A 26408-nucleotide genomic window follows, 5' to 3' on the forward strand; every position below is an offset into this window, starting at 1 on the left:
TTTTGCCTGTCATCATCTCTTTCTTTCCATAAAATGTTCTGTTATGAGTGTTTTTACATTTAAATAAATACCTTATTTCGCTCAAGAATGCACTGTTTGATAACTGTTACTTACTTGTTTGATGGTATAGGAAGAGGACAGGCACATATCATGCAGTCAACTTGTGTTCCTATGGTTGCATTGCCGTAGTATCCCTCAACACAGCGTTCACAGTGGTCACCTTCAGTATTGTTCTTACAGTCCTGAAAAATGGATTTACAGTATGATGTATAAGGTTCAGTGAGGCCTATGCTAACATCAGTTCTCAAACCTGGACACTAAGGAAATTCGATGAAAAGCAATTTAGCATATTTGAAAGAAAAATCTTGAGAAAAATTCTTGGGTCAGTGGTTCCTGGAGGAGGAGATATAACAGTGAATTATACAATCTGTAGAATAGTTCTGGTTGTAGGTAAATACTTCAGGAGTAAAGGTGACCACTCACAGAAAAGCAGAAGCATTGAGTCATTGACAGGTATGCACAAAAGAAAAATGAAAACTTGTTCAAACAACGGAAAATCCAGGATGGAATGTAACAATATTGTGAAAAGGGAAGTTGCTACTCACCATATAACGAAGATGCTAGGTCGCAAATAGGCACAATAAAAAGACTGTCACAAATATAGTTTTCAGCCAGAAGGCCTTCGTTAGAATTAGACAACAAACACATACATACACACTCACGGAAATGCAACTCACACACTATTGACTGCAGTCTCAGGCAGTTGAGGCCACACTCAACTTGCTAGTTTTTGAAGTAATCTTTTTTTCACACTGTTGAACCTGTAGATGACAACACTTCTTCTTTTCGGTGAGTGGTCTCCTTTACTCCTTAGGAATTACAGAATCTGTATGATGAACCAGACATCATCATTTATTAAGATAAAAATGTTGAATGTGCAGGACATGTACCGAGAGCCAAAGGCAGAATCATTAAAGAGATGTTCAAGGCAGTGCCTGGAGGAACCAGGAGGATTTGAACACCAAACGTGTTAGAGGGGACATAAAAAAAATGAAATTAGATTTGTAGGAGTTTGGCACTACACAGAAAAAAATGAAATAATCTTGTGCAGAAAACCAAGGTTCACAAAGCATTATTGAACCAATGATTATGATGATTATGATGACGAAGAAGTGCACATATATAAACCTGCAACTGCAGTATTTTCTAAATATATCATCTAAGCACCCCTACATACATGATAGTACTTTTATACATGAAGCAAATGGAATATTTTACTTTACCAATAATAAAGTGTGCATTTTGCTTTCATTTGTAACTGTAATACTGCAAATTACCTGTGCAATTGCTGTGAAATAAGCCATGTGAAACAATCATGAGTAGATAAAACAAAGTTACAATGTCACACTCCATGACTAACACAACATCAAACTGCCTCGGATTCACTGTATATCAATATATTACGTATAGCCTAAAAAAAAACTTACAAAACATATGCCAGTCACTGGATCACAGGTATTAGAATGTCCATGACAGTTACAAGGTACACAGAAACCACCATATGGACCAGTCTGAGCACGATAATATCCAGGAGCGCAGTCTTCACAAGAAAGACCCTGGTAGTTTGGTGGACACTGACACTGTTCCACAGCGAGAGCAATGCTGCTGTTAGGATTATAGCCTTCAGTAGCAACATCAAGTGTCACATCAGTTAATCTGCAATCAGAATACAAATTTCATAAGTAAAATATCTACACTATAATTGAAATAATCGATTTTTGAAAATGTAATACAATGGGTAAATAAAAAAAATCTACTCACCAAGCAGTGTCAGGGAAAGTTATGGAAATGTGCAAGCTTTCTGAGCCAGTGGCTCCATCTTCTGGCAGAAGGGAAGGGAAGAAGGATGAAGGACAAGGACTGGCGAATGGTGAGTCTCCCCTGAAGAGAGGTTTTCCCCATTTCCTAAACCTCATCAGTCATTTTTGTTCACCCCTTTTCCTTTCCCTCCAACCTTTCTGCTAGAAGAAGGAGCCAGTGGCTCCAAACAATTGTACTTTTCCATAACTTCTATAAGTGTTTTATCCTGCCACCACTTGATAAGTTTATTTTTTCATCCATCCAGTTATATCATAAATTATAACTGAGCAACAGTAAATCAGTTTTTAGTCATGTTTGGTATAGGAGGTGATGGATGGAAAATATTTTAATATGTCTCCTTGGATTCCTAATGTTGCAGCACCTTCTAATTCTATCGACCTCTCCAAGATGAGTGTGAACTGTGAGCATTGACAGTGTTGTAAATCTCTGGGCAGAAGTGAAAGGGAGTACTGGTCGCCTTGCTATCAGCTTAAGCCATGAAATCAGGTTTAAAATCTTCCTATATCTGTACTTCTGGGTAACAACAAGACAACTCACCTGTTGTGATCAGAGCTGATCTTTCTGGAAGCTTGTGTGTAACATCAGGTTGGTAAAGCAATGTGTTACCCATTGCCTATCTCATCAACAAATAATGATCGCCACAGTTGAAAGTTTTTTTTTTTTATCAGTTAACTAGTTTAAAATCACAAACTGTTTGGAAGATTTTGTTACTATTTCTGCATGTTAACTGGGAGAGATGCATTCCGCGTGTCCTCAATGTGGGAAAACAACTGCAGTTTACTGCACATTGCTGTACCTGCTGGCTCGACAGTTATTCCGTGCTGCAGCATCATGGCTCGGAGAAGCAGGGCACACCACCAAATAATGGGCATGCTGTGACAATGGTGCTGACATCACAGAAAACACGTGACACTTGCTACTCAATTTGGTTAGAAATGTTGCTCATTCCTGTCAGACAGAATTCAAGTAATGTCATACTGAATGTATGAAGACTAATTGTACATGAGGTGTTGCCTTATATGAAACAACTGTAACAGAAGGTGCTAATAACTGTATTCAAAAGAAGTTGTTTCTATTATTTAGTACAAAGTTAAAACTTTATCAAAGTTTCCAGATTCTAGCATGCAACTGCAACAACGAAGAAGTCCACATTAATGCAAAGTACAGGGTTTTAACTGAATATTTATTTAATATTCATTTCAGCATATGTAGTTCAGAATATGCAGTTCAGAATATGAGGGCAGTAAAGCTCACAATCTGAAAACACAAATTTTTCAAACTACCAAGTCTCATTTCAAGATTCAGACAAGTGCAAAGGATGGGCTTGATGGTCATTGAGAATTCCAACAGATACAAATCATGGCTCATGTTGGCACAAAGGACACTTTCCACTTAGGTTCAGAGGCCATCCTTCATTCCTACAGCAAATGACCTATGTTACACTTCACTGGCTGGCTGAAACTAGATGTTACAAGCAGTGAAATTCTAAATTCTAGTTGGAATGTATATCAGAAAGATAGGCTGGATGCCAGTGGTAGTGACATGTTTTTAGCCAAAGATAATATGATAATATCTGGTAAGGTCAGTAGAGAATATGAAGTAATTTGGGTGAAGACAAGGGCCACAATATATATTACGGTATTTTACTGTATTCTGTTCAATAAAGGATTAGCAAGTTTATTACTTTAAATATATCATGAATATGCTAAATAATGCATGTGTTTGTTTCATGCACTACAAGGAGTCTTGATGACAATGCAATGGCCTTTTGACACTGTTTTTCTGATGAGGTGGTGCCAGACCAGCTTGCAGCCAAATGAACAGCCATGTAGGGTGGTAAGACACTTCCAACTATGTCAAGACACCATCATATTATAATAAAAAAATGAATATGTATTATGCTGTAAAACAAATGTATCAGTTCTTCTTGAGACTTATATTACTCAAGTTCTGAATAATCCTTGCTTAGTTTTGATGTATGTTCAGTAAACTGAAGTTTTATTATGTGGCAATTACTTGTATATTGCAATATCTAATAAATTTGATGGAAGTCCAGAAAATATAAAAGTTTGTTTGTGTAGTGCATTTTATTGAAGATGTTCTCCTTGAAATTTTTGCATTATGTCTACAGGAGGATTAAATCAAAAGGCATTAACAATCCAAATTCTAATAAAAAAGTCAAATGTGATTCACAACTTGAAATTTTTTGAACTATGTCTACAGGAGGATTAAATCAAAAGGCATTAATAATCCAGAATTGTAATGAAAAGACAAAGTATTTCATTGACCTCTGGTATTGAAATACCATGACAGAGTGAATTTATGACAAATTACTGGATAATTTCTGAAAGGAAAGGAGCTTTAAGTTGTCTATCAGTGAAAAGTATATTAATTAATCACCCAAAAAGTGATCATAGTAACCACAAACTTTAACAACAATTTGAACTTAACTGGAAATATCTATTTTGTCTCAGAGATTACTGCACATTGCAACACAGTGCTAACAATCATCTCTGAACACCATAGCAATGGAATCAACTGCACTATTAACACACAGAATTCTAATGGACAATTTTGAACTTCATTAACACAAAATAGAAAAAACATTTTATGTCTGTTAAATTACTCCTGTCATGTGGTCACCAATATTTCTTTTTATTTTTACTCCTTATGATGTGTTTCTCTCTCAGCATCATCAGATGTGTGTAAAAAGAAATATTAACCAACACAAGGGTAATTTATTAGTGGCAAACATGATCGCAGATCCCCTACAGAACTTCAAGTCTAAAATAATGAGATCTGTGCCCATAGTTTAATCACATGGGCAATAAAAGAATCTACTCAAATACAATTAAACTCTGTCAATTGCAGTTAAGTATGGTTGTCAGTCGAGTAACAATTTTGATCATAAAATGAGATTATGTATAACATGCCAGATAGAAAAACTCATTACACTACTCTCACTAGCAAGAAGGGTCATGCCACTGCATTCTATAGGCCTCCTGCATCAGGAACAGTAGTCGCAGAACACTTCAGGCAAAACTCAAAGAAGACAGCATGAAAATTTTCTGGTTGTATTATAGTATGAATGGGGGATTTCAGCTTACCAGACTAGAAGATTCAAGGGATTGGGGTGGGTAGTAGGGACAGGGAATCATGTGAAATTGTTTGAAGTGCCCTCTCAAAAATTGCCTTGAGCACTTAATCAGAGAACTGATTAATGAGTGTAACATCTACGATCTTTTGGCTGGAAACAGACTCCAATTTTTGTATTCAGTTACTACAGGGCAGGGAATCAGTGATCATAAGCCAATTACAGTGTAGTGACATGCTACACAGCATGCACAGTTGATACTCATCTGCTTCAGCAGATGACAACAGCAGATTAAGCTGACTCGCTATGAGGAAAGCGGACCAGGTTAGTGGAATCTCTCTTCACCATGGCTACCTTGCAGCATCCCCAGGGTTTTTTCTGGAGAGAAGCATGTAACAAAAAGAGCTCCCTGACCACCATTTCCCACATGGACGCCTAATGACGATATATACGACCAAGCGAGTTAGTGTTATATAGTGAGTGTATTTCGTGCTGTGTGGATGTGAAGATGAACTTGCCAGGATGTTGCAGTGATGGTGTCTTGGACATGTATGGTTCCAGAGAAGATGATGCAGATGAGACGGTATCGCACGGTTCAGCTGAGCAATGTTTGCGAACATCTGCAAAAAACCTTGCTGAGCACCAATGACTGAACATTAGAATTTTGTTGATCTGAGCAATTTTAGTCTGATGTTTTCACGCTATCCCCAGCCATTTCACAGGAATGGTAGGCTACTCCCATATCACAAAATTTTCAGTAATTATTGTATCACAGCAGATAGTGTGCTGTATGTTACCTGATTGCCATAGTCTACCATGTGCACGCTCACAAGTTTCCTTTTCTTCTATCTGCTAGGTATGGAACAGATGGGTATAATTTTCAACATTATAAATCATTACTTGCCACTCACTGAAACATTCAGTACTTTGAGGCTACTGTGTGTTATAGGAATTATTCTCAGTGTGATCATTTACCGCTATGTAATTTTATGGTGTTACCATTCCATATCAATTTTATGTAATTGAGTCCTGTTCCAATAAAAGAACAAAAAAAATCAAGTGTACTTTCACATCAAGTTCACTTTATTTTTCACTAACTCCCATTAGTAATAGTGTACCACAGGGCCCTGTGCACATGGTTAGGGAGAAAGAAATTTCCCACAACAGCATCACTGACTACAGGTGCCAATAGGAATGTAATGTGAGGTGGGAAAGTATTTCTGCTTAATAAAAATGACAACAAACAAATTTCAGATCATTTGAACAGTCAACAATCATCTCAGAAACCGAAAATGATGAGAATAAATGGGCAAAGTTCAAGACTACCGTGCAGTATTTCCTAGATAAGTATGTACTGAGCAAAGTTGTTAAGGATGGGAAAGCCCCACCAAAGGCCAGCCTCATAGAAAAACTAAAACTGATTTGACCCAAAATTAGTAGAAGAAAGATCATGTGTGAAGCTTTAAATGAATTCAGAACTATGATTATTTATACTGATCTGACAGTAAATCCCAAAAAGTTTTGGTCTTAGTTAAATCAGTGAATGAACCAAAATCATCTGTCCACACACACAGTGACCATACTGGCATCAAAAGTGTGGATGACAGAGTAAAGGTGGAAATTCTAAATTTATTTTCCTGAAATTGTTTCAATTAGGAAGCTCAAATTGCAGATCCCCTTCTGAATCATTACACAAACATCAAAATGACAGATACCAAAACGAAAGCCTGTAACAAAGAAAATCAACTGAAATTATTCAGCAGAGGGATTGGGATAGCTACCGTATTTACCTGGCTATAAGACAGCATCTCCCCCTTTTCTTTCAAAGAGGTTGCTTGGAAAATTTTTATTTTTAACAAATTATGGGTAATTAAAACTGCAGACTGTTTGGGTGATATAAAGTATCAGACTAAAAAAATTAACATCAAGCTTACTCTAAACTTTCACCATTTTGATAATATAATTCAAAATAAAATAAACAAAAAAAGATCTTTTACATTACTTTTTATCTTCACTTTTTTACTGTCTAAGATAGCTGTATGTGGTAAAACTATTTTTAATCATCATTATCATCATCACTGGTACTATCATCTTCATTTGTAAGCCAACTGGCTTTTCTTCCTTTTCAACACTCCTACAATAGCACATCATATTCTGAACCATCCATAACACTGGATTTGCAGCACTCTTTTAACCATTCCATAATAGATTCACTTGAAATTCCTCCTCAGTTGCTAAGGATCCACTGGCCCAGCTCGGATGTCGAGTGCTTCTTTAACTTCCCCCATGGAATGAGGGAATGGTCTCCTTGACGAAGTCACCCACTGTAAAGCTGTCAAAGTCAAGCCTTAAAAGGTCTATTTTCATGACTCATAGTTGTGAGGTCATGCTGCAATGAATTATTACCAGGTTGTATTGTTCTTTGCTATTAGATTCTTAACTTCTAGGATGAGATATCCCCTGACAGAATCCAGTACCAATATTTTCCTTCTGTTAAGCAAAGAGCCAAAATTTCTGTTCCAAGCAATCTTCAACCAATCAGGTCCTTTGTCATCCATCCGTTTTCTTGGCGTCTAAAGATAAATCAAATACGGGGAGAGTTTTCCTTCATCTGACAGTACACTCAGTCTTGCTGTTATTCTAGCCTTTTCATTACTGGAACTTTTTACAGGAACATTCTTAATGCCCTCCACATCGATAGCAACATTGACAACATATCAAATTAACAGGTGTCTGATCAACATTTCTCATATTACCTACCAACCAGTCATCGTGTTTCATTAGATTGATTATATGATGCTGATAGATACATTGTTTTTCATCATACAAAGCACAGAGTCCCTGAGTTAGCTTCATTCTGTGTCACAACAAAACCCCACCCTCTTCATCATCCTCATACATCAGCCAGTACTTGCTTTGAATTCTGTGACATATGCAGTTGGAAAATTCCTCTTTATCTCTAATGCCATCATTCAGGAAGATTTCATTGTGTTTCTCTTGCACTTACTTAAAAACCTGGTACTCCAATTCACAAAACATTACCTGCTTTAGACCCCTGAAATTTCAGCACATAGGAATGGCATCATTTAATTTATTCCTTATCTAATATCATCTGCCAACATTTGCTTCTGTGACACCAAATTTTCTTCCAAGTGCACAGTTGTTTGTTGCCTCTGCTCCATGAATCACTTAGAATTAGAGTTGTATGGACCAATAGTGAGCCACGAACATTTTTATCAACAGAGTCACAACTGTAATTTGCATCCATTATCAACTGCTACAGTTTACAGTTCTTACAGCACTAACAATATAAGCAAACTGAAAGAAACAACATGTTGTCCTCTCAGCTCCCTTCAGCTGAATCAGCACAAATCATACCATTTTGTGTTAACATTGTAGTCAAACTTGAAAACTATCAGTGATGTAATACAGAAGCAGCTTTAGCAGTGTTGTTGAAGCTCATGTTCATTTGTAGTGCTTCATTTCAAATGTTCTGTGGGAACATATTTTTATTAGCATTAATTTGCCTCCTGTAGTAATGTATGCTGCTGCTGAGTATATGTCCTATTTTAAAGAAATTTCAATTATAATAACAAATGAATTCACACTAGCTGTAGTTTAAATGTGGTACACATTCATCAAAATTCAAGGTACACATTTACATTCCCACAGTTGGTAGCATGACAAAATCAGCTTCCTGCTTACTGCTTCCTTCCCCTTATAGTGGTTGGCCAAATCGGTGTCACAGTTATTCCTCCAGCACTTCTGATTTCTTCAAATTAAATCTGTGTGCGACCTCAATTGCCAAAACTTTATCTATAGATGTAAGATAACTCATATATCAGTCTATTACACAACATTGAAGTGTTGCCCTGCTGACAGGTGTGGATATTACCAAACTACCCATTTAATAGGGCATGTTTGCAAAATACTGACACTAATTATTTACAGGACATTTGAAAAACTGGTAGCAGCTTACCTTAGGGAAGAGCACTTTGGGTTCTGGAGAAATGAAGGATCCAGCAAAGCCACACTGACCCAATCACTTATCTTCAAAGATAGACTGAAGAAAGGCAAACCTACATTAATAGCATTTACATATTTAGAGAAAGGTTTCGGTGTTACTGACTGACTCTTCGAGTCTTTGAAATTCTGAAGGTAATGGGGATAAAATACATGTAGTGAAAAATTACCAAAAACTTGTCCATCCATCAGACTGCAGTTATAAGAGTTAAAGGACATGAAAGTGGTAGATATGAGAAGGGAATGAGACAGGGTTATAGCAAATCCTTTATGTACATTGAGCAAGCATTGAGATAAGCTGTGTCTTTAGCAACTTACAGCAGTTCCTAAAACTAAAGAATATTCAGTATATTTCAGACAACTTAACAGCAGTGAGTCAAGGCCTAAGTCAGTCCTTCACTGTGAAGGTGTTTGCCATCTCGCAAAAGCTTGCGAGTGTCTGCGCCCAGCTTCAGAAAAAAGAGGGACAATAAAGAACAATTCATGAAGTGATTGCCAATCAATGGCAGAACTCAAAACGTCAGCCTGGAAAATATATGATGATGTATAGGTAAAATGTGGGGTGAAGGTCCATGTTTCGACAGCCAAATGTTGCTTCACAGCAATAGATCTGAATGGCAATCGACCTTCACAAAAATCTATGATAAGTGTGAAAAATAGGAAAGCCAGACTACAGTTTGATAAGAAGTATGTGTCATGGACCACTGAAGACTGGTCACAAATTCTATGGAGTGATAATGCAAGTGTAATCTCTCCTTCTTAGACAGTATACGGCATGTTTGATGGTCAAAAAACAAGAGGAACAACAGAAAGTACCAAGTACCCACCATGAAGCACTGTGGAGGTGATACCATGGTGTGGGACTGTTTCTCACAAAGTGGTATAGGTCCTCTCATTAAAATTCTTGGGGCGATCAATACTCTGAAGTATGGTGAAATATTAACAGATCACATGATACCTCACGGAAGACTAAATATGCCTCATAATTGGCAATTCCAGCATGACAATTATCTGAAGCACACTTCTAGCCATGTGAAGACAGTTCTGAAGCACCACAAAGTAAAAGTATTTAAATGCCGAAGTATAGATTTAAAACACCACAAATTATCTTCTGGGCATACTGGATAGATGTGTTCGCCAACAAAACTGCACCAACAAGGAGGCTTCCTACAAAGAATTGTATGAGCAATAGAAGAAGACTCCTCAGGTGTGACTGGTCAAATTTATGCATTCTATGATATCCAGATGTGCTGCAGTAACACATGCAAAGGGCTATGCAGCCAAGTATTACCCCAAGAACATCATGGATCAAGACTTCATATTGTTTTTCATTTCTTTCATTTTAACAAAATACTTTTGAGACTATGTAATATGTACATCTGTGTTTTATTATTCATGCAAAGACTAAAATTGTGTAATATGTATAAGAAAATACAGTACAATTATGGAGATTTGGCAATTAAGTCTTTCATTTAAATTTTCTCCTAAATAGTTTGTTTCCTGAATTTATTTTCCCTACAAAATCCTCTTGAGCAATACTGTGCACCTATACTCTGCAAACCACTGCAAAGAGGATGGCAGAGGTCATGCCCAATTATACCAGTTATTAGAGCTTTCACCAATTCCATTCATGTATGAATCACGGGAAGGGAGATTACTTAAATACTTTGTGCATGATGTAGCCAGTCTAATCTTGTCTTTGCAGTCCATAAGGGAGTCATATGAGGTTTTAAGATATTCCTAGACCCATCCGTTAAAATAGGGTCAAGAAATTTTCTAAGTAGATTTTCATGGGATAGTTTGTATCTATCTTCAAGCATATATCAGTTCAGTTCTTCCAGCATCTTCGTGACATGAACCAAGCAAACTTGTGGCCATTTGTGCTGCCCTTCTTTGCAGGAAGTATCCGTTCAATATCCCCTTTAGTCCTCTTTGGTATGCATCCCACACTGCTGAGCAATATTCTAAGTTGGGTTACACAAATATTTCGTGTGCAGCCTTCTTTGTAGATTGATTGAGCTTGCTCAGATTCTACCAATGAGTCGCAGTCTGCCACCTGCTTTGCCTACAACTGAAACTATGTGATCAATCTATTTCATATCCCTAGACATTTTTACTCCCAAATATGGGTTGACCAATTCTGACTGTGACTCACTGATATTAAATCACATAATGCTATTTTTTTTCTTTTTTTTACATTTTGTGAAGTGTACTATTTTAGATTTCTGAATATTTAAAGCAAGATGCCAATCTTTGCACCACTTTTAAATCTTATCAAGTTCTGACTCAATATTTGTGCAGCTTCTTTCAGATAGTACTTCATTACAAATAACTGCATCTGCAAAAACTCTGAACGTGCTATTAATATTGTCCTCAAGGTCAGTAATATAAACATGAAAAGAAAGTGTACCAACACACTTCCCTGGGACACACTCAAAGTTACTTCATCTGTTGATGACTCTCTATCCAAGGTAACTACCTGCATCCTCTCTACCAAAACATCCTCAATCGAGTCACAAATTTCACTTTTGTGCGTGTGCGTGTGCGTGTGTGTGTGTGTGTGTGTGTGTGTGTGTGTGTGTGTGAGAGAGAGAGAGAGAGAGAGAGAGGGAGAGAGAGGTAGAGAGGTAGGAGAAGGGATGATATTATATTTACTACATTAGAGGATGCTGTGATGCAGGAACAAGATATACTTGCAGGTGTAACTATGCCTATGTGCCTAGAGTTGATAATATTTTCAGTGTGTAATAAAAGTGTATAAAAATATTAAGAATGTTTAGAGGAGATAAAAAGAAACACTTCCTTTATGTGGCAAAAATGTTACAGCTACACCATTTCCCCGTTAGGGATCCATTGATGTTTTAACACTAGAGAAATTCAGAGACTGTGTTAAAACTGTCATGAGATGTTCATGAAAATATCATTCATTTACATTAATGTACAGCTGGCTTTTGTGTGTGACTGACTGTCTAACTTCTTCAAAACAACCAGGAGTTTCACAAATAATGGCTGCAGCTCCAGTCAAACAGGCAACTAGCTCTTCAGGAGTGTCTATCAGCGACTTGTACACCAAATGCTTCCTCTCCTCCCACAAAAAGCAATAACTCTAAAACAATACTCGTTGCATAGAATTTCGAATGCTGCCTCTAAAAAGCACTGGTGTCAAAACATTCATGGAGACCTAGTGGGGAGGCAGTGCACACCTGTGACATTTTTGTCACATAAAAGAAGTGCTTTGTTTGTCTCCTATAAACACTAAAATTTCATATATATAATTTTTTATAGCCATGCCTACAATAATATTATATATTTAATAATATTTAATTACTAAAAGAATTTAAAATCCTAACACTACTATTCAACAATCTTTGCAAATGTATCTGCATCCTCGTGTCACACCAGGATTTTTCAGTACCAACTACTAATATTCACATTTGTGAAAAAAGAAATGATGATCTTATCTGGAATGAGAACCCTGATTAAGAAAGTGCACTTCACCAATTGCTATTTTTTTCAGTGCTCTGCTTCCAAAGAATAAAGTATTATGTCAACACCAATCTTCCAAAATGGAATCTACAGTACATAACAATTATTGGCTTCTCCTACAGCATTGATGAAAAAGTGACTTGTCACTAATCAGAAGTGATAAAATACTAAGCTCAAAATGTTTTTATGTGTAACTTACATTCCAGCATTATCATGATATAATTTCAATCTTACTTATCCATTTAATGTGATATTTACTAATCTAGTTCTATTTCTCTGAACACATCATCCCATTATTAACAACACAGTATTACTCATTCAGTAAGGCAGCAAGAAATAGTCTCAGATACTTGTATTAGGTCCTAAAAACAAGAGCATCTATCCAAAAATTTTACTTCAAAGATCATAACATTGTGTGACATCTGTTAATAATTTGTAGCAATTTGTATCTATGCCACGTAACTACACCCCATGTGTTGTTCATATTCTGTAAATTAAATTTGTACATTCCTCTCATCCATTGTATGTATGTATTATTCATTGTTATTTTCAAGCTACCATTACTTTAAATAGAATAATGGCTACAGATTTCTTTGTGTAGTGACTAACTGCTTTCATTCTCTGTGGGTAATACTCGATAAAGCCTTTTATCTATTACAGTGTAATTTAATTTCAGACTACAAGTTTCTATACCTGGATCTGAATAACAAAGTGTTTGACAGTTAGGCATGGAAGAGGCCATACTGTCAGTTTGCTTTTGCCCACACAAACAAAACGTTCACAAGTTATGTATTAATACTACCGGTTTTGCCTTGCAGGAAAGTCATAGACTTAGTGCTATTCTGCTCACTGCTGCTTCCAACTTGAGATATTCTGTTGCATAAAATAGTTTTAGCACAGAGATAAAAATCACACAATGAAAGTCCATCACAAAAATTACATTAGCAACCACAATTCTCATCTGACTGTGGTAACCATGATTTATGGAAGCAGAAATATATGACAACAGTGAATAGAACAAAAGATGCAGTCAAACTCATTGAATGGTTGAGTGTTGCTACAGAAGCTGTCCTGCAAACAATTAGCTGTTAGTCATTTTGTTACTCTGATCAGTGTAAAGACCATCAAAGACTAACTAAAAAGATTAAAAATATAACAAAAGCAATTTTTATATGATATGTACATGCATAAATGAGGTATTGTTGGGTGTAATACACATTTTCTCAAGGTGTAATGAACTACACACTAGGAAGAGAGAAACTCTCATTCTTGTTTCTAAATCCAAGGTAATGTACAGTGAATCTGCTCTTTCCTTATGTCAGACGGTGGCTGAAAACTTTAACTGACAACTATCAAGGTAATGTTACACTAAATATTTTCGTTGATTACCTGCTAGTCACACTTTCTTTCCAATAAGTGGCTCTGATATAAACTCCTTGCAGATTCTGCAAAACCTGCATGAGTTGCTCTCTTGTTGCAGAAAGTCCACTTGGAAGCAAAAAGTTGCTCTCCAAAATATCAACTGAGCCCTTAAAAGTAATGGTTGCAGCTGGTTGCTCCAAAGAATAAAACAGTAAGTAAGTATCACCACTGTGCAGAATCACATCAGCACCACTCTCAGCACTTCCTAGTAAAGCAAACAGAACACATCCATAAATCCAGAGGTGGTTAGACAATTAGCACAGCCTATAAAAACCCACAGAATTACAAGTAAATATTTTAATCTACTATATCTAGATCTAAATCTACAACTACACTCTGCACACAACTGTGAAGTGCATGGCAAAGGGTGCATTCCATTGTACCAGTCATTAGGGATTTTTCCCATTCCATGCACATTTGGAGCATGAGAGGGACAGTTGTTTAAATCCCTCTGTGCAGCCTGTAATTACACTTATCTTGTCCTCACGATCTCTATGGGAGCAATACATAGTGGGTTGTGTTATTATCCTGGAGTTAACATTTAAAGCTGATTCTTGAAACTTTGTAAGTAGGCATTCACAGGATAGTTTACTTCTATTTTTAGGAATCTGCCAGTTCAGTTTCTTCAGCATATCTGTGACACTCACTCACGGGTCAGACAAACCTGTGACCATTCATGCTGCCCTTCTCTGTATACCTTCAATATCCCCTGTTAGTCCTATACGGTAAGCGTCCCACACACTTGAGCAATATTCTAGGAGGGGTTGCACACAATCTGCTGTAAAGTAAAAGTTTCATTCTAAAAGCAACCACTAGACTGTAGCAATGCCATTTCTGTATGATACTCTTTTTCCAGAAGTTCTGGTACAGCAAGAAATGCTGAATAGCTTCTATGAAGTCTGGAAAGTACAAGAGAGGCACTGGGAGAAGTGAAGTTGTGAGGACATGTTGTGAGCGATGTCTTGACAATTCAGTCTGTAGGAGCAAGTTTGGGTGCTTGTACAACATACAATTTTCGTCTTACAGCTAATTTCACAATCAAAATTAATGTTATGCATCCAAGTCACTTTGAAACTAGTAAAATTGGCAAATGTAGCCAGTACCAATGTATTAATTTCTTGACTATTTCATAATTTATGACCTAGAAACAGACATAGAAATCAAGATCCAAATAGGAGGGCCTGATATTCAGTAAAATAATAAAATTGTTGTATAATACATCCTAAAATTTAATATTTCACAAGTTAATGATGACAAATAATTAACTCATTGCACAATAAAAAAGAATATAAGAATTGTACAAAAATAGATCAATTCAGTTTTGAAATTGGAAGCCAACAAAATGGATCCAGATGCCTTAACAACAGCCTGATTATATGTTTCAATGACATAAAATTAATGGAGATGACCTTAGTGATACTGTACAGGGACACCAGTGTTATAGTTCTGTCCAAATGCACCATTACCACGTCTGCATACTAATACGTGTTTGATCTCAACAGAGCCAAGTTTTACTTTGCTTCTGATCTTCCTGAAATCTTTAAAATGAATGTTTACTCCTGTTTCTATTACCCCACGTGCACTCTGTGTTCTCAGTTTGTCATTGTTGTTTATCAGTTTTATAGAATTTACATTGTATTTATCAGTAAAATGAAACTCCTTTAATGAGAAGTCCCTTTGTTTTCACTCACACAGATGATTCTCAATGACAATGAATTTCTGCCAACACATGAATACATGTGCCAGTAGTGCACAATAACTGAATTACTGCTGAGTATACAAGCTGCATGGATGACATACTCCTCACCCAGTTTATATTTTCAATAGAGTTAATATGCAACCTGTACTGACAGTGATCTCAAGATAACTTTGCTCAAAATATAGAAATTTATTGCAACTTTTTCTATTTTAATTTTCCTCACAACAATTGAGTTCTTCATTACTTTTTAACATATTTTTCTTATCTGTCTCTTTCTTTGCATGTGGCAATCCAAGCAGCTAGTTTGATGGACACAGTATTGTGAGGAGTAATTCACAGTAATTCCATCCAATAAGGAAGGGACATTAGGGTTTAACATCTCATCAATGACCAGATCATTTAAGATGAAGAACAAGATCAGATTGGGGAAGGAAATCCGCTATGTTCATTTCAAAAGAATCATAATGACACCTGCCTTAAAGAGTTCTGAGAAATCATAGAAAGCCTAATACTGCACGGCCAGGTAGATATTTCAGTACCGATTCTCCCAAATACCAGTAACATCTTGAACAATGTTCCATCTTGTTCAGTGCCATCCAAGAGAAAGAGAGTATGTGTTTCTTTTCCATGTCTTGTTGGGCACGCTATGTTGGGAAGGTCATTTATTACTGATAGGTCTTACATGTGTATGTTTGCATCATAATTTCTTTACCACACCAACACAATTAGACAAAGAAGTCGCTTTTGCTCAAATTTTGCTTGCCAGTACTTACCTTTAGGAGATGAAGTGTTAGTACTACAGGTAGACACATATAAAAATAAAAGTGACACACTATCCTAGCTTTTGGAAGTTATGTTTCTTCCTCAAGGAGGAGAAGGGATATGTTAGGGAAGGTTAAAAAGGAAAGGCAGGTCACTCAAGAGCCCCAGATGAGAGGGGCCCACCTGAAGTACTTTTATGTGAGCCTTTGAGCAGTACTAAACATTTCACCTCCTGAAGTTAAATTGTGGCCAGCAATTCTGTTTCATAATTTATTACTTTCTCCTCTGAATTTTCCTTTAGGACAGTTAATATTTCTACTACTCCACAACAAAAAACAGTCCAACTTAGTGTGTTTTTTCTTTTAACACACCCCAGAAGGAAAGGAAGCAAGATTAAGTTTTAATGTACTGTCACTGATGAGGTCATGGCTGAAAAGTTATACTGTTGTATCAAAGTCCCTCTAAAATACTAGAGACTGTAGCCAATAAGTGAAAAATTCATAGTTTGTTTTATGTTACGTGTGAAAAATGTATTCCTAAAATGAGATCTAAAATTCGTAACCAAACATTACAAATTATTAAAGCCTTTTTTCCCCATGAGTTGCAGTAATAACTGGATGTTACAAAATTTTCAGCAGGTTAAGTTTAACCATCATCCATAAAGTGCTATTGTGCAAATTACAACCACTCACCTTATACTACTCAGTTTTTCCACATCAAAAAATCTCCATAATTAAATGGCTAACAAATACAAATCCCATAAGTGGCACACAGGAAGTTGAAAGAAAATTAACAATGATATATCATTGTTTAATCTGCATTTTAAAGCTCTTTTAGTTTGTTATTGACAGACATCACATAGACGATAAACACTGAAAAGCCAAAGCTTACCTGACAGTCCTGTTGTATAATATATAGAGTAGTTGAGAGCTCCCCCATAGGCTGTCAACTTATTGCCCAAATAGCGTTCAGGAGCTACAAAATACACAACTTTTCCATGTGTTTCTTCCAGTGTGAGATCAGCACCAATCCCTGCACCTAGGTGTGCAGGCTCTGCAGCAAGTAGATCAATGAGAACAGTTTTCTCAATATCAATTACTGCTAACCTCCAATCATCCATTGTGGAAACCTTTGAAAAGTATCAGTTTACATATAACAATAGTAAACAATATCCATTAGAAAGAATAATTGCATAAATATTGTGGTATATTCATTAATGGTATGAGAATCTGCACATTTATGTGTGCTACATACAAAAGTAAATGTACCTAAATTTATTATTGTTTTCCAATAACTTTTATTAAATCAATAGTATTATATATTCCTTACATAAAGAGAACTAGATTTCCTGCTATTTAAAGACAGCATTTTCCAGGCTTAATAGATGGTAACATTGAAAGTTTAAAAGAAACATATTCTAAGTATTTATTCAGTTTATTGTAGAAAAAAAAATCCAGAAACACAGTCTCCAAAACAAACAGATGGAATTTGAGCAAGATTACTTTCACAAATTTTCAAAAACAGTTATGAAACGGTTATGCTTGGTTTCCAATATAAACTACAGTTAAGCCTTTAACCTCTATACTCTATTGCAATAGAGACAATAATACAGTTATTTTTCAGTAGGAACAAATGTGATAGAAATGTTAACTCGAAAAGAACATTAATTTTCATGGTGATACAAAATTGTCAGTGAAGATAATTTTCTGATAAAATTAAAATTAAAACTCAAATTGAAAAAAAGTACATGATTACAGAGGACAGGAAAAATAATGACTTATATTTAATTTCTTTATACATTATCATTTTACAACCTTCGGAAGATATAAAAATGAACACTGCTTTCCAAGCTAATAAGACTTCAGCTTGACAACATCACCAACGACAAGTAAGGTAAGTCGTCTCCTTTATAATTACAAGTATTTTTGTAACGCTCTTCTTTTGTCGTTGCTGTAGTGACCACCATAAACATATGCATAACGCTTGCCACCAGAGTCACATGATCGACTTACAATCATACGTTCAATACGTATCGTTTGGACCCTGCAACTTCGATAGGCAATCAGCCTTGGAAATTACTGGCAGAACTGTCAAGGCTGTGCCCCCTTCTCCTCCCATGAACCTACCCTTCTGAAAGCTTTTCTGTGGGACTTAATGTTGCAAGTTGAATCAAATAAATATCTAATTTGTACTTGAAAAGGATAGAACACTAAGGTTTTGACACAGCAGTGCCAAGTTTATTTAGTGCCCATAGTAGAACTGTCATAGTTGTGCCCCCTCCCCCCTGAACCTACCCTTCCGGAAGCTTTTTATGACAATATCAACAAATTTAGGAAATTGAATAATATTTGTGATTAGGTGTAATAAAAATGAAGCATTACTGAAAAATATTAGTTTAATGAACTATACTGAAGATGCATATTTCACACAACAAATTAAATGTATCACTGTACTAAATAAATTAAAAATTTTATAAAATGTATTTAAAAACTGAGAGTGAAACAAAATGTATATCTTATTGTTCATGACCTAACAATGAAACTAACAGACTACTTCACTTAGACACATGCACATGAACGACATGTTCTTATGGGTATGACTGTCAACTGTTCAGCGAGATCTGATGCAAGAACTACATGGGTTAAATGTAATTAGTAAATAAATGTAAGATTTTTGTTGCTTTGGCATATGATTAGAGTTTGATTTTTGTCAGAATAAGAACTAAACATTTCATACGTAACAATGGGTCTACAATGGTCCTATGACACCAGGAGCTTGGGCAATCCAACCGATGGTCAATTGGTCAATGACAGAGCATACATCTGTATACATGAGTGTTTGACTTAAAGGAATATAGTATATCTACCTTTAGGCATAACGACTTACAACTCTTGTAATATCATCAATGAGCTACGGAAGTCTTATTCTATGATTCTTTCTTATTTACCCACTAGACTGCACCAATTGAAACATTTTCTTTTTTCTTCCACCACCCCCACCCCCTCCACCATTGCCCCTCACTCCAGTTCTTAGTTAGCAGAATTCAGCAAAAATGACAAACTGCATACCTGCTTCAGCATTCATTCACTGCTTTTTCAGGTCCTGCAATATCATAATGATGTAGCAGCAAGAATTCCACTGCTGAACATGAAAGAGCTGTGTAGACAGCAGCTGTCTCTGAACCAGGTGCACTGTTGCCACATGAATCACTTTAACCAGAGATGTGTGTTTTCTTTATGATTCTATTTGAACAAAAAGATAGTGCTGTGCAAAGGACACCACAAAAACAGCATGTGTTTACATTCAAAAGCCAGGGGAAACGTTTGTTCATGTAGGTAGATGATGGGACCACAATGTGAAGAACAACTCAGATACCTCTCCTGATTGATTCTTAAACTATTTTTCTCGCTGTTTTTTGATAGCTTTTTGCACCCTCTGTGACTGCACTCAGCACAGGCCTATCTCATCACCCTCACAGGACAATCATGTATTCAGATAAAGTTAGGCTAGAGACCAAATCTTGCTTAAACTGTTGAACTCCTTATTAATTTATATTGAATATCAGATTACTCATTGCATCATTGTACTAATTCTAAGCATGTACATCACAAAACTGAAACATATAATATACAAGGATACAGAAAATCATACCTGGCTTCTGTACAGATATGAGCTTGTACAACGAGTAGTTTTACCAGAACAAAAGCACTTGGTGCAACCATCAGGGTTCTTTGCTTCAATGTTGAAGGTTCCTTCCTTGCATAGATCACAAGCCTGTCCATAAACATTGTTCTTGCAAAAGCATTCTGCTGTGTTCTGCAAAGAAAATTAACAAATAATCCAGTTAATGACAGTCTTGTAAAACAGGAGAAGAGAACAAAAATGAAGATTACTTATTTATTAAACTCATAAGCTGGAAAAATCCAGTAAACAGTCAGGTTTTGTAGTGAATAGAGGCAAACTAACAGCAAAAATTGATGCCACTGTGCAACGGGTTCTCTTTTCTCCTTGTTCTGCACAAAATGAAACCTATTCCACCTGTTCTTTACTTATTTTCTTAGAATAGTACAAGTCAATAATGACCTCATACAGCTGATTTATTTATGTCAAAGCCAATGAATTACAAGTTGAGAAACTGAAAGTTTGTAGTAAATTTTCTTCTTCTTCTTCTTCTCCTCCTCCTCCTCCTCCTTCTTCTTATAATAATAATAATAATAATAATAATTATTATTATTATTATTATTATTATTATTATTATTATTATTATTACTCTTCCTCTTTCTGCACATTTCAGGCTTTCGCCTGTTATGCCCTCCTGACTCAAATTATTGATCTTTCCACCTTTCCCTCAGTCTTCCTAAAGATCTATTGCGCATTAGATAATAATTCATCATTAATTTGGTATTCTGTCATTTTCCATTCTTGTCAGACGGTCCTTCCAGTTGTTTCTGCATTCCTTAATCTGCTCATTTAAGCTTTTCACTCCCAGGTCTTCTCTGATGCCAGCTTCTTCCTCCTGTCATAGTGTGCACCCTGCTACTCTTATTACATATCACATCTCTAATACTTGTATTCTTTGTTCATTTCTTCCTGTTACAGTCCATGGTTCACTTCCCTATGTCACAGTTGGTCACCCGTATCATTTTGTAAAACTTAAGCAGTGTTTCCTGTCTTAATTTAGTTCTGAGAGTTCTATAGTTTGTTACCTTAATGTAATTAAATCTTTCTACTTTCTTTCATATGTCTATTTATCTTATGAATGAGACACCATTTCCTAAAGATTTTGAACAAGTTTACTCTTTCTATTTTCTGATCATTTAATATTACCTGTTTGGAAGTTGGCTCCTGGCCACAGAAAGCCATAACTTTTGTTTTCTTTTAGATACTAACAGATTATATAATTTAGCTGTTATGGATAAAACTTATTACATGATAAATACTAAACCACTCACATGACTGTTTATATGGATCAGATCATGGCACACTGTTATCATGGTTCAAATTAGCCTATAGTCTTAATTACAATTACAAAAATCAAAACCAGAAAGGTGGAGACTGACTCAAATTGCTGTCTACATGAACAGGTAATGATTCACTTCTACTGCAATGTAGCTGAAGTGCAATATTAACTTCAGTGCACTCTCACTTCTACTGATGTGATGTTCCAAAAATAAATTAATTTTTATTGTGAAATCAAGTATTTCTTCAAATATCAAGAAATCTAGCTCATTTGACAGACAATTACTAGTTCCATTATCTTTATGCAGTAGACCACAGAAGAAATCTTGCGAGAAAAGAACAAAGAAGTGGAACAAATTAAGTAGATGTAGATGCAGAAGCAGTCATTGTGGGCTGACATACCAAAATACACTGAATATCCCTGAAGAGTCATCATATGACTTTTCTCTGACAGTTTTGAATATATTTCCAGTTTTCTTTTTGTGATTTATATGTGGAGTCATTTCAGGCAAAAACTGCTCACACTGTGTTTTATGTTAGTACCCAGTGTTAATATTGGTCCTCATTGTAGACAAAATGATGTGTGAAGGAACTGTAAAGTCAGAAACATGATCCATGGTAGCCACAGCCACTTGCTGCTGGGATCACTGATTATTCTTGCTGTTTCTGTCAATAAATGTCCCTGAACTGTAATACAACACCAAACTAATTTGGCATGAAACTGACTGTTCACTTTATCAAGATCTGTGATATGACACAGACGGCCATGACTGGTTTCAGGTTTTAGAGGCTACTTTCAGATTATGAAACATAAAAATTAAAGCTCTATAGAAAGCGTCTAGGTCCTACTGCATAATTCAAAATATACAGAAATTATACCTCGACTGGTTGGTTACAATGCCTCATATCACATTCATTTTCACTCATTAGCAATAGTCACATCCCTTGAAGACACTAGGTGTGCCCTTACTGGATTAATCCAAGATAGATCAAAAGTAAACACAAAACTGCAATTTGGACACTATTTTGTCAATAATAAGAGTAAAAATGGCTTTTTACATTGATGCTTGACATTTCGTAAAACAGGCCATTAACAGTTCCTGTTAGGGCTGACTTTACACATACACAGGAACACAACTGAAATTATCTTCAAAAAAATCAGAGAAAATGAACCTGGTGACTTTTAAGAAAGACACATGTTTCTCTGATGAAAGAGAAATCCATTGATGACCATTTGAATTAGAGACTGTACTACAGAGAGAGTGTCTCTGGAAATCAGATCTTGTACAGCTCCTAGCATGACAGTCACAGAAGACAGCTTCTCTGTGGCACAGAACAACTAGGCATCACTGTTGCTTGCCCTTGTAGGCCAATGATGTACCCTACAAACAGCTTACAGCCAGAATGAAATTTTCATCCAGCAGCAGAGTGTGCACCAATATAAAACTTCCTGGCAGGTTAAAACTGTGTGCCAGACCAAGCCTCAAACTTGGCACCTTTGCCTTTCATTGGCAAGTGCTCTATAAACTGAGCTATCTAAGAATGACTAACAGCTTTACTTCTGCCAGTACCTCATCTCCTACCTTCTAAACTTCACAGAAGTTCTCCGCTTACAGCTAGACATTCTCAACGTGACATTAAAGAATGAAGTGTCCACATTGTCACAGCATGCATGTGCACAGTGCTATCATCTAACCTTTCTGTACAACAATAGGCATTGATCAAGTGCAATTTTGGTAATAAGATCTGCACATCTGCAACATCAACTGAGTATGTCATAGACCATAGGACACTGACGTAGCCAAGAGTGTGTGCTGGACGCCATGCTAGTGGCCACTCCTCCTTACACGACCAACCCACTTGATCATTCCAAACAGCTGCCACCAGACATAACAAAAGAACCATTTGTTGAGTAAATGGAAGATGGTCAAGAACACTGAAACCAAGAGGATGGTGAACAGGATGTAATGGGAGATAAAATCTGCCATGGAAGATCATTGGAACCAGAAATTGGCAAACTGGATTACCATCCTCCATATTAATGACAGAACCAACAGGAAAGCCACAGGCATCTTTCTCAAGCATCATCATAGGATACCATTACTCCAGGTCAGGCAAGCCAAGGTCAGTGAATGGGATGCTAAAGCCAAAAAACTGTCTGATGTGTTCAAAGCGAATGTTACTCCAGTCCAAGCCTTAACAGACCCAGCACACATCAAAATCATTGAACAACTACTTTCAGTATGCCTGGCTGATAATGAGGAAATTGATCTGACCGACAAAGTCCATGCAGAAGAGATTGCCAACTAACTCCTCTACCTCATCAACTGGAAGTCATATGACCTCAAACTGGTCACAAATGAACTTATTCTGCCAGATGCCACCAGCCACAGTAGTTTTCAACCATATTTTCAACAGTGGGAGGTACCCAGAGGTGCGGAAGCATGCAGAAATCATTATCCAAAAGACTGGGAAAGACCCAAGGCAGCCAATGAGTTATCAACCGACAAGTTTGCTCCTGGCACTAAGCATAGTCTTCGAGTGACTATGCTCAAATCACTTTTGCAACACATACAGTCAGAACAGCTGCTTCCAACAAACAACTCAGATACTGAAAAGAACACACGATGATACATCAACTCCTTTCCATTGTGGAGGATTCACTTGACAGTATCAAGTGGAAGGAGTACTTTTGGGAAGTATTCCTATACATTTCAAGAGTGTTTCTCTCTGTGTGGCATAATGGGCTCCACTACACACTCCTGGTAATAGGGTTGATCTGCCACACATGTGCATCCCATAAACATATATGGAAGGAAAGAGTTTCCATTCAGGGCAGAAGAAACCTTGACAAATTGTCACATCTGAGCAGGAGTATCTCAGGGTTCTATACACAGCCCAATTCTATATATCTTATAACCTCTGGACATGTTGAAGACAACAGCAGCCATGCCAAGGACAGACAGTGGGCATTTGGCCCTCTATGCTCATGTTACAGCCTCTTCTTCAGTAGACTGAACAGTGTTCATCCATAACAATGTTGAAAGTAACCATCGACAGTTGGCTTACTTGGATATAGCATGTGGCTGACATTGACAGAAAAGCAATGAAAAGACTTTGATTACTTTAGTCATTACTCAAACCATGGACAACACTGCCACATCTCAGAGTAACATTACAATCCACACTGCTGCATGCTATCTCTGAGTATGTCATACGGGTGTGGCACAATGCAGTGGAGACACATATATGAAACCTGCTATCTTACAAAACAGGGACCTCCATCTCATGAAGCAACTGCCATAAGAATTTTCATCAGATGAATGTCACCCAAGTGCCTCCCATCAATGAGAGGTTTTGTCAGGCTGTGCAGCTCTCTACAACCAGACAAATTCATGTGCTTGGGAGAAGGGCTGAACCTGAGACTTCAAAGGTTCTGTGACAAGCTAGGCTGTGGCTTCCTGGAGTTGCACCACAGAGTTGAGAACTGTAGGGTCCCCCTAAATGGGTCAGATGTGCACTACATGTCAGAGACTGCTAGTCAGGTAGCTGACTGTGTGACGGATGTGCACAAGGGTCTTTTAGGTTAGGAGACTCCCACTCCAAACCAGATAATGACAGCTGTAGGAAACCAAGAAGTATCAGACTGAAAGAAATGCCTCCCACAGGTGATGGTATTAATATCCTAACGGTAAACTGCTGAAGCATTCACATCAAAGTGCCAGAGTTTGAAGTGCTCCTGAAGAGCAATGAAGCTCACATAATACTGGGTACAGAACCCTGGTTGAAACCTCAAACTGACAGCAGTGAGATTTTTGGGAAAAATTTGAGTGTATATAGAAATGACAGGCAAATGGTAAATGGAGGTGATGTATTTGTCGCAGCAGACAAGAAACTCAAATCCACTGAGATAGAAATCAAAGTTGCATATGAGACTGTTTTGGCAACACTCAATCTCAGGGGTGGGCATAACATGATAATTGGATCCTTCTATCACCCACCAGACTCAACTCCTGAAGTAACTGAACAAAATTACAGATTTGTTAGAGGTGAGTGTGATAAGATATACTGTGAAACTGTACTAAATGCCTTCTCTGAAAACTACCTAGAACAGATATTTAGGAACCCCACTCATGATGAAATATCCTGGAGCTAATGGCAACAAATAAGTCTGACCTCTTTGAGAATGTCCACATCAAAACTGGTATCGGTGACCATGGCACAGTTGTGGAAACAATGATTACCAAATTACAGAGGACAACTGAAACAAGCAGAAAGATTTATATGTTTAGCAAACTAGAAAATTGAAACTTTCAGCAAAGGGCAGAAGCATGTGGAGCAACTATGGCTCAAGTTTAATGGAACAGCTGACCATGCACTGGATAGATATGTACCCAGTAGAACAGTTCATAATGGTAGGCAATCTCCAAAGTACACAGTCACTGTAAAGAAACTTCTAGAGAAACAGAGATTGCTGCATAATAGGTGTAAAATATAGGGCAACAGACAGAGAGATGCTGAATGAAATGTGTTTGACTGTCAAGAGAGTAAGGGGTGATGCCTTCAGTGACTTCCATAACAGAATATTGTCAGATGATATTTCACAAAACCCAAAGAAATTCCGATCATATGTAAAGGCTGTTAGTGGCACCAAAGTTCGTGTCCAGTTCTTAGCGAATGAGACAGGAACTGAAATTGAGGGTAGCAAATCGAAAGCTGAAATCCTTAACTCTGTTTCTGAATGTCCCTTTACAAAGAAAAACCTGGGTAAATTGCCCCAATTTTATCCTCCTACCACTGAAATATTAATGATAAGTATGTGGTGTAGAGAAACAGCTGAAATTGTTAACATTGAACGAAGCTCCAGGACCCGATGGAATCCCTGTCAGGTTCTACAGTGAATGTGCAGCTGAGGTAGCCCCTCTTCTAACGATAATCTATCATAGATCCCTCAAACAAAAGACCATGCCCCATTCTTGGAAAAAGTGCACGTTATGCCCATCTTCAAGAAAGGTAGTAGAAGTGATCCATAAAACTACCGTCCAGTATCCTTGATATTGATTTGCTGCAGAATCTAAGAAC

The 26408-nt window shown here is 36.9% G+C and overlaps 1 protein-coding gene across 1 annotated transcript in view; it reads right to left on the reverse strand.

Moving 5' to 3' along the window:
• The window catches only part of LOC126188961 (laminin subunit alpha), a 364582-nt gene that overhangs the window by 157415 nt on the left and 180759 nt on the right, over positions 1-26408 (reverse strand). Inside the window, exons 24-28 of the mRNA XM_049930722.1 lie at positions 20019-20183; positions 17259-17496; positions 13874-14111; positions 1488-1716; positions 115-242 (exon numbers count right to left, since the gene is read on the reverse strand). Of these exons, the coding sequence (XP_049786679.1) occupies positions 115-242; positions 1488-1716; positions 13874-14111; positions 17259-17496; positions 20019-20183 (998 nt within the window). The remainder of the gene's footprint in view (positions 1-114; positions 243-1487; positions 1717-13873; positions 14112-17258; positions 17497-20018; positions 20184-26408) is intronic.

This window comes from Schistocerca cancellata, chromosome 5 (assembly GCF_023864275.1).
Source record: "Schistocerca cancellata isolate TAMUIC-IGC-003103 chromosome 5, iqSchCanc2.1, whole genome shotgun sequence".
Lineage (NCBI taxonomy): Eukaryota > Metazoa > Arthropoda > Insecta > Orthoptera > Acrididae > Schistocerca > Schistocerca cancellata.